The sequence below is a fragment of the Canis aureus genome, unplaced genomic scaffold (genome assembly GCF_053574225.1).
Source record: "Canis aureus isolate CA01 unplaced genomic scaffold, VMU_Caureus_v.1.0 ptg000087l_RagTag, whole genome shotgun sequence".
In the NCBI taxonomy this organism is placed as follows: domain Eukaryota; kingdom Metazoa; phylum Chordata; class Mammalia; order Carnivora; family Canidae; genus Canis; species Canis aureus.
The window spans coordinates 260,808-270,528 of NW_027554428.1; the positions used below are offsets into that span (position 1 = coordinate 260,808).

General features: G+C 33.8%; 1 protein-coding gene across 6 annotated transcripts in view; it reads right to left on the reverse strand.

Annotated features, from left to right (window-relative positions):
- The window catches only part of LOC144309582 (cullin-4B-like), a 72,868-nt gene that overhangs the window by 61,962 nt on the left and 1,185 nt on the right, over positions 1-9,721 (reverse strand). For all 6 annotated transcript variants that reach the window (XM_077890667.1, XM_077890668.1, XM_077890666.1 and 3 more), the window contains exons 2-3: positions 8,426-8,644; positions 4,584-4,699 (exon numbers count right to left, since the gene is read on the reverse strand). In XM_077890667.1, the coding sequence (XP_077746793.1) occupies positions 4,584-4,699; positions 8,426-8,630 (321 nt within the window). In that variant the 5' untranslated portion in view covers positions 8,631-8,644. The remainder of the gene's footprint in view (positions 1-4,583; positions 4,700-8,425; positions 8,645-9,721) is intronic.

The following is a 9,721-nucleotide window of genomic DNA, read 5'->3' on the forward strand; positions in this document are numbered from 1 at the left end:
AAAGGAAACAAGCTAAATCACGTCTCAATGAATGGAGAATTTCAATAAAAATATATCATAAGAACAAGCAAAAACCCAAAGCTGAAAATATAACAGCTGAAGTTAAAATCAGCAAACATGAAATTAAGGCCAATTAGAATTATCTGAGGAGGAGTCTGGGGAAATAGGAAAAGCAATAAAGCCTAGGCTATGATAAAGCCTAGCATAATCAAAAGAGTATAATTTTGGAATAAGGACAGGCATACAGCTAAAAAAACCAGAAATACACTATAAATACACACATACATCCATAATTCCACTGGTACTTGGCAAGGATACTAATACCACTCAACAAGAAGAGAATAATCGGTTAAATGAATTGATACCACATGTAAGCAAAGTTGGAACTTTTTCTAACAGTATATATGAATGGAACCCAGATCTAAACAGCATGTGCAATGGAAGAAGGACAGGCAAAGAGGGTGGAAAGTAGAAGAGGAGGAAGAGAATCCTCAACAGATTCTGCCCTGAGCCAGAGCCCAATGTCTCAGAACGTTGAGATTATGACTGAGCTGAAACCAACTGCATATTTTTAAATGGGAAATTTTGTTATGTTAAATTTAATGTCTATTAAGTACTTCATTTTTTATTAAGGTGATATTATTAATATAAGTACTTAATAGACATTTCTCAAAAAAATCAAATATACAAATATCCCAAGCCTATATAAACATATTGAACATCATTAGTCATTTGCGAAATGTAAATCAAACTTCAGTGTGAACTACTTAAAATCCACTCTGATGACTATTATCAACAGAACTAAAAAAAAAAGTGTTGAAAAGGGTGTGGAGAAATTAAAACCTTCATATATATGGACAATACCATGTAAAGTGGTACATCTACTGAGGAACAAATGTTGCGGCTTCTAAACAAGTTAAACATGGAATTATCACATGATTTCTCAATTCTCCTTTAGGTATACACAAATGAATTGAGAACCCCACTCAAACAAGTACACATACATTTGTGTTCATAAAAGCACTATTTACAACAATCAAAAATGGGATCATAGCTCTCTCAAGAGATGAGTGAGTAAATAAATTCTGGCACATCCATATTATGAATTATTATTCAGTGTAATAAAGTATGATGTATACTGTATATGTATGATGTATACTGTATGATGTATAGGTACATGCCACAACATAGCTGAATCTTAAAAACATAATGCCAACTGAAAGAAAACTGACATGAGAGACATACTATTTAACTGCATTTATATGAAATATCCTGAACAAGATAATCCTTAAAAATGAAATTAAAAAATTGAAACCAAATCAGTGTTGGCCACAGGTGGGGAATAAAAATTGAAATGTAACTGTTTAATTTCCATCTGGGTGATAAAAATTAAATTTAGTAAGATACTGCTTATCCAATACAACATTATAAATACACTATATACCAGTAAAAATGTTAGTATCCAGAATCTATAAACAACTGCACAAAATCAACACCTCAAATATAAACAATCCAGTTAAGTAAGAAACAGATAGAAGAAGACATTTATCCAAGAAAGAAACACAAATGGCCAACAGACACATGGAAAGATTCTAAACGTCACTCCAGCATCAGGGAATACAAATCAAAAACACAATGGTAAGGATGGCTAAAACGAACAACACGGGAAACCACAGGTCCTGACATAGGTGTGGAGAAAGGGGAACCCTCTTACACTGCTGGTGGGAATGCAAACTGCTGCAAACAGTATGGAGGTTTCTCAAGAAGTTAAAAAGAGAGCTACCATATGACCTAGCAACTGCACTCTTAAGCATTTATCCAAAGAATACAAAAATGCTGATTTGAAAAGGCACACATGCACCCCAATCTTTACAGCAGCATTATCAACACTACCCAAACTACAGAGAGAACCCAAATGGACGCCAACAGATGAAAAGACAAAGAAGAAGCGAAGTATACCTGTAATGGAATATTATTCCTATCAAAAAGAATGAAATCTTGCCATTTGCAATCATGTGGATGGAACTAAAGAGTATTATACAAAGTGAAACAGGTTAGAGAAAAACAAATTCCATTTATTTCACTTATGTGGAATTTAAGAAACAAAACTGGTCAATACTGGGGAAGGGAAGAGGAAATAAGATAAAAATAGAGAGGAAGACAAATCACGAGAGACTCCTAACTCTGGGAAACAAACTGAGGGTTGCTGGAGGGGAGAGAGGTGGGACGATAAGGGAACTGGGTAATGGGCATTAAGAAGGGCATGTGATGGAAGGAACACTATATATAAGTGATGAATCACTAAATTTTACTTCTTCTGAAATGAGAAAAAGTTAATTTTTTGTTATGTAAATTTCACTTTCAAAAATCTCTTCTCATAAACAGTAGAAAGACAATCCAGAGAATGGTAAAAAAAAAAAAAATACTTGCAAACAATATATCTTAAAGTCTAGCATCCAGAATATATCAAGAGCTCATACAATTTAACAAAATGACAAATACAGTTTAATAAAAGGCAGACTTGAAAAACACATTTTCAAACAATCTTCAAAGGACACACACAAGGAGACAAGCTCATGAGAAGACAGATGTTTCATGTCACTGTCATTCAGAAAATGCAAATCACAATGAGTACCACTTCACGTCTGCTAGGATGTCTACAGTGAAAAAATGTAAAATAACAAGTGTTAGGGACGATGTGGAAAAACTGGATCCTGTACATTCCCTCACAGAGAATGTACAGGAAAGTACTATGGGACAGCCACTGTGAAAAACAATTAGACCATACTTCAAAAACTTAAGTATAGAACTGTGTCATGATTTAGCACTTCCATTTCACCATATAAAACCAAAATAATTGAAAGCCAGCAGTCAAAGAAAATTTTACACGCAAATGCTCACAGAAGACTTATTCACAACAACCCACAATTCAAATGTTCATTACTCGTAAAAAAGATGTGGTGTATCACATAATGAAATGTTATTTACCTATCTATAAGAGGAATGAAGTAGTATAACATGATACAATATAAACAAACCTTGAAAATATATACTGTGTGAAAAAAGGTAGTTCCAAAAGCTTGCCTGTTGCATAATTCCCACTATTCAAAATACCAAGATTAGGTAACTCTCTACATATAGAAAAGAAATTGAGAAGACAGGTGAGGTGGGAATGGAGACTGAATCCTTAATGGGCATGGGCTTCCCCTCTGGGGAATGAAAAAAGTCCTTGAACTAGGGTAGTGCTAGTAATGGCACAACACAGTGAATGTACTTGATGTCACTGAAACGTAAACCTAAAATGATAATATCTTATGTTTGTTTCACTGTAATAAAAAAAGGATAAAAGAATATGTATACTACAAAAACTTCACATTCAAGAGAGTAAGTACAAATACTTAAGTGTACAAGACTTATTGAGAATAAGTAATATCCTATTTATAAAATATACACATATATCTCTAAAAGGATAATTTTCTGACTGTACATATAATATACAGAAGGCATATATGAGTGTAAAACTATTCCATGTGTCCAAAGGAGGAGCTAGAGAAAAAAGAGTGACTGCTTCAAAATTACTTAGGTGCTCTCTATTAGATACTGTTTCAAATCATTTATCTCAATCATACATCATCTTATACCTAACAAAATTACACTGTGCTCTAAATACTACAGTGTTATTATTAGCACTTTAAAATATGAGAAAACTGAGGCCTGAAAGAATAGAATCTCCTGACAAATGCTTTTATCAGGACTATCAGCTGATAGTGTGGATTAAAGTATTCATATAAAAGAACTGAGGTTCAGCATTTCAAATTGTGCACATAGGAGAATTTAAAAAATGAGATCAAGGTATACAACTACCTATAAAACAGATGATTTGAGTAAAAAGGAAAACTAACCAAAAAATGCTAACAGCTTGTAATTTGTAAGAGTCCAGAAAACACAAAGAATGAAGCTAGGATCGTAACAAAAAGAAGGAAATGAATAGTGATTATGTTGTTATAAAAGAGTAAATCAAGTTAAAAAAATTAGTCTGAATAACAGCTCCAAAATTCTACTGTATTCCTTTGAGAAATATTTTTTGGGGGGGGGGCTAATGTAAAGTTGTATGGAGAAAAAAGGTAAATATGCTACATAAAACAAAGAAAGAACTACTGGTATTCAACAATGTAGTTATCTTTCTAATATCTATTTATGGGGTAAACTACTTACAAGGTCCTGGATAGTCTTGACGTTCATTCGTCATTCGATGCATTTCTCTCCAATTTTAATAAAAAGCCATTCTAGATTATTTTTAAAGCAAGAGAAACTTACACAAAATCTTGCTAAATTAAACTGAATTAAAATAACCAAAGAATAAGAATATACATAAAGCAGAGTGTACACAGCATAACTGCAGCTAAATAAATCTACCAATTATAAATTCAGAAACTGAACTTCATGATTGCAATCTTCGATGGATTCTCTGATTATAATGCATAATGATAAAATAGATGCAAGCAAATATAATACAATTACTAATATATGTCCTGTCTCCATTACTAGTAATGAGTATTTATATATCCCAAAATAACACACACCTGATAGAGTTCTTCCAAGCTGTACTGAACAGAGGTATTGTTCTGGATAGCCTGCACAGCTTCTTTTAGTTTTTGCCATGCCTCTTCAGTGTAGTTTTCCAGTATCAAGGGTTTATCTAATAAATAAACAAAAGATTATGAATCAAATGTTTAGGAGACAATGGCCAAATACTAACGGTGTCCAAATGATGAAATGTAACATCATCATACACTTAAAACAAATTTATTTTAAACAGGTGTGTGGAGACCACTGAGCAGGTAAAAATGTGTCTCTCCAATAAATAACACTAGGACAACGAGATATCTACATTTAAAAAAATGAAGACAGACTGCTACCTAACATATTCAAAACATAATTCAAAATCAAAGGCCTGACTATAGATATGAAAGAAAAATCTATCAAAATTTTGGTACAAAATATAGGGATAAATATTCATAATCCTGGATCTTGCAATAGATTCATTCTTGACACCACAGTATAAGCAACAAAAGAAAATTTCTTGGAGCTCATTACTCTAAAATGTAAAAATTTTTGTGCACCAAATGAAAAACCAAGAAAGCAAAAATACAACCCTGAGGATATGAGAAAATATTTGCTAACCATACAACCGATAAGTATCAAGCACCTAGAATAAAAACTCTTGCAATTCAACTACAAAAAATGATAAATGCAATTAATAACTAGGCAAAGAATGTGAAGAGACATTTTCAAGAATTTATACAAATGGCCAAGTAGCGTATGAAAACTCAGTCAATATAAGTAAACAGATAAATGTAGGTAAAATTATGATAAACCACTTTACACCTACTAGGAAGCATACGACAAGTTTTTGAGAGAAGGTAGATATATCGGAGCACTTGTACATTTCTGGTGGGAATATAAAATTGTGGGAAACCTTAGCAGTTTTTCAATTAGTTAAACACAAAATTACCATGTAACCTCACAATTCCCTTCTTGCTATACAGCCAGAGAATTAAAACCAGGCATTCATACAAATATTAGACATAAATGTTCATAGCAGCATGAATGTCCATACAATGGAGTTTTATTTAGCCCATAAAAATGAAGCTATCACACATGCCACACAACATGAATGAACTCCAAAAGCACTATACTATGTGAAAGAAGCCAGACAGAAGAGGACACTTACAGAATGATTTCATTTATATGAAACATCCAGAATATGTAATTCCATAGAGACAGAAAGCAAACTGCTGACCATCTGGTAGAGAGGAGATAGGAAAGCAAAAGGAAGGGGCAGGGAAACGATAATGTTTATGCTTATGGGGCTTCAGTTTGAGGTGATTACAAAGGACTAAATGAGAATGATTAAAATTACTTAGTTCAGAATCCGGGATGTCTGGTTGACTCAGTCAGTTAAACATCCGACTCCTGGTTTTAGTTCAGGTCATGATCTCAGGGTCCTGGGATTGAGCCCCACTCAAGCATGCTGAGAATCCAGTCTGCTTCTCTCTCGCTCTCTGCCCCTCCCCTTACTCACTCTTTCATTCATTCTCTTGGTATCTCCCTTCCCCTACCTCAAATAAATAAAATATTTAAAAGAATGTCTCAGGTTTAGACTCAGGTGGTAGTTACATAATATTGTCATTTACTAAACCCACAAGTGTCCATTTTAAAGCAGTTAAAGTCTAATTTTGTGTAAAGTGAATTTCACCTCAGTAAAAATACAAGCGCAGAACTAATAAAAGAGAGTCTACACACTCAGCATGGAGCCCAATGAAGGCCTGAACTGAAGACCCTGAGACCAAGACTTGAGATGACATCAAAAGTCAGTCATCCATCTGACTGAGCCACCCGAGTGCCTCAGGTTTTGTTTTGTTTTGTTTTGCTTTGTTTTTAATCATCACATTCACTCTCAAGAAATTTACTATTATACAAAATTTCCCCTGAAAGAATGAGTTATTTTAAAAGCCTAAAAACCATTATTAATTATATCATGAGAAAAGAAGAGGAAGTGTTGCTTCAAATCTACAAGTTCATATAAAAAAAGTCAGCAAAAAAATCAAAAGTCCGTATGATGATACTCAAAACAGTAGAATACTATTTCAATCTTCCAACTCAATGCACTAGAGTATTTTCTAAATTTGTTTTTAGTGTTAAAAATGTGAAACAGAAAGGCATATTTTTTAAATCCTTCATGTAGGAATGTGAAATTAGTCAAAATTATTTAAATAACTTTAAGAGATATTTAATACAGCTAAACCTTAACTATGAAAACAAAAGCAGATCAAATTACTAATATCGACTAATACCGACTAAAAAACGAAAACAAAACAAAAAAAAACGAAAACAAGAGGTACAGACCAAGGCATTTCAGTTGCTGAAATTTATCCTACAAATATTGAAATATACCAAAAGATATTGGAAGTCCTAATTTTCATTCATTCAACGACGCATGAATATAATATGAATTCATGTTATTTGAAATATTCCTAAAGATTGCTTTTTTACAGTTGCAACAATTGAAAGTCAAACTTCTGCGTAATACACCTAGTAGCATGCACTAGGTTCTAGACAGATAAAACAGAAAACCACTAGGGGGCAAAATATTAAAAACATTTTTGAAAAGTTCTACAGAATGTGGGGTGTTCTACAGAAATTCTGTAATATTTGAGATTTTCCCTACAATCAAGAGTTGTACTTTGTAAGCAGACAAGAAGTGAATATGAGAATTTCTAAACAAACAAAATTCCTCACAGTTAAAGATAGTAACAAGGCTGGAATACATCCTTTAAACTGTATAAACAATGAGAAACCTAATGGGATATCAAAAATGTTGGTTTTTAAAATACAAATGTGGGGATCCCTGGGTGGCTCAGCACTTTGGTGCCTGCCTTTGGCCCAGGGCATGATCCTGGAGTCCCGGGATCAAGTCCCGTGTCGGGCTCCTGGCATGTAGCCTGCTTCTCCCTCCTCCTGTGTCTCTGCCTCTCTCTCTCTCTCTCTCTCTCTCGCTCTCTCTCTCTCTCTCTCACATAAATAAATAAATAAATAAATAAATAAATAAATCCTTAAAAAATAAATAAAATAAAAAATACAAATGTAAGGATTTACTTTTAAAAACCTTACGTGAAAAAACTTGATTCAGTAATTGTTGAGTCTCTAATTTTTATATTAATATTTCCTCAAAAATTTTATTTTTTTATTTTTATTCTTTTTAAAGATTTTATTTATTCATTCATGAGAGAGAGAGAAAGAGAGAGAGAGGCAGAGACGAAGGCAGAAGGAGAAGTAGGCTCCATGCAGGGTGCCCGACATGGGACTCCATCCTGGGTCTCCAGGATCCCACCCTGGGCTGAAGGCGGTGCCAAACGGCCTAGCCACCGGGGCTGCCCTTCTCAAAAACTTTTAAATGCATAAAATCCATTTATTCTTACTACTAGATCTTATTTATGATTTTATTATTCACATCCAAGTGTATTATTTTTACCACATATTTTATGTCAGCAAATAATTAAATTGTTGCTTTTTTGACTATCTGTGTAAGACCACTTTTCACTATAACACAGATCTAGTCACTAAAAAGATGGGAAACTAATCTACAAAGGTTTGGAAGTCTAGAATGTATTTCAAAATCTAAGAGAGAACTGAAAATGTATTTTAGAGGGAAACAAAAAAGTGAAGCACGGAGCAAATTTCCAAAGGTCACGGGTTACTGCATGATTATATCGTGGCTGGGAAAGCAATGTTCCTAAATCTTCTAAAATTTACCTGTGCCGCAAAAAATATAACTTTATCTCTCAGAATTCAAAAATCAAAAAGCAGCAATAGGAAATGTGGAGCTAAAACTGAAATCTTTATAAAATGATCATTATGTTACCTTTAAAGTTTCTGATTACTAATTTCTTGACAGAGCCTGTGCCAAGCTTGACACTGGCAAAACCAGACAGAGTTGTGGAGGCTTCAGTCAAGTCATCTGTGTGATGGTCTGCAGCCACAGAGGGAACTATCAAGTTTCTGTTTTCAAGTTGTTCTTGTTCCCGAGAGGTAGTAGCAGATGATGAGGATGAGTCTTCCTCAGCCATGTTCACATTAAGTCCTGTAAAAAATAAATAAATAAAAATTCCAGTTTATAATTTTGTCTGCTGGATTTAAGAAGTCTGACTTAAGGAAGGAAATTTAGGAACAGGAGGAGATAACAGCAACTTGGATGCTCAGTTAAGTATCTGCCTTTGGCTCTGGTTGTTACCCCAGGGTCTCAGTGTGAAAAAATGAATAACCATCAAAACAAGAGAGAAAAATAATCAAGAGCAAAGTCAAAAAAAAAAAGAAAAAAAGGAAGAAGAAGAAGAAAACTGAAACAAGAAGTGGTAATGTAGTAGTAAATGAGAAAATAATCCTGAATATTTTTTAGAGTAACGTGTAGAGGGCATATATGCCAAGGAAAGAACAAAGATCAGAGAACAAGAGAAAACGGGAAGTAAAAAGGTAAAAACAAATAAATACATAAAAAATAAATACATAAATAAAAGAAACTCCAGACAGAAAATGGAAACAGACTCAGAAAGAAAGAAAAGTGCAAGGCACCCATAAATGTAAATTTCAGAACCTGTTGCAACAAAGAGCTACCCTGAGAGGAAAAGAGACAAAGACAAACCATAGGAATGGCTAAAAAATATTAAACAGACAAGAAGAAATGAAGTATAGAAAGTCAGGAAAGGCAGAGCACAAGATTTTTATTTATTGTGTACCATTCAGGTGTTTGGAACACATGAGATATAGGGGTACACAAAAGACACAACGCTCTGGACTCTCATGAAATATTCATCATAAAGGTGCAGAAAATATGGCAAGTCTGAGAGATAAGATGGAAAATGAGAAAATAGTAAAAACTGATGCATGGGCAGAAAGTTGCATCTAGTAAGGGTTTAAAGGCGGGAAACCAGTAGAAGCAGTAAGAAAGGGGGTTGTACAATATGGTGGGGAAAAACCAAAGAGAAAAAAGAATCAGGCAAAGAATATTTACTCACATAATGAGAAAGGCATAAAGAAACTATGATAGAAATGAATATATGGATAAACACGAGAGAAATTCAGGGGAAGAGAGGGAAGCAATGGTGGACGCTCACAAACGTGCAATGTACGAGAAGCTCAACAAGACATTTTTAAAAGCAGG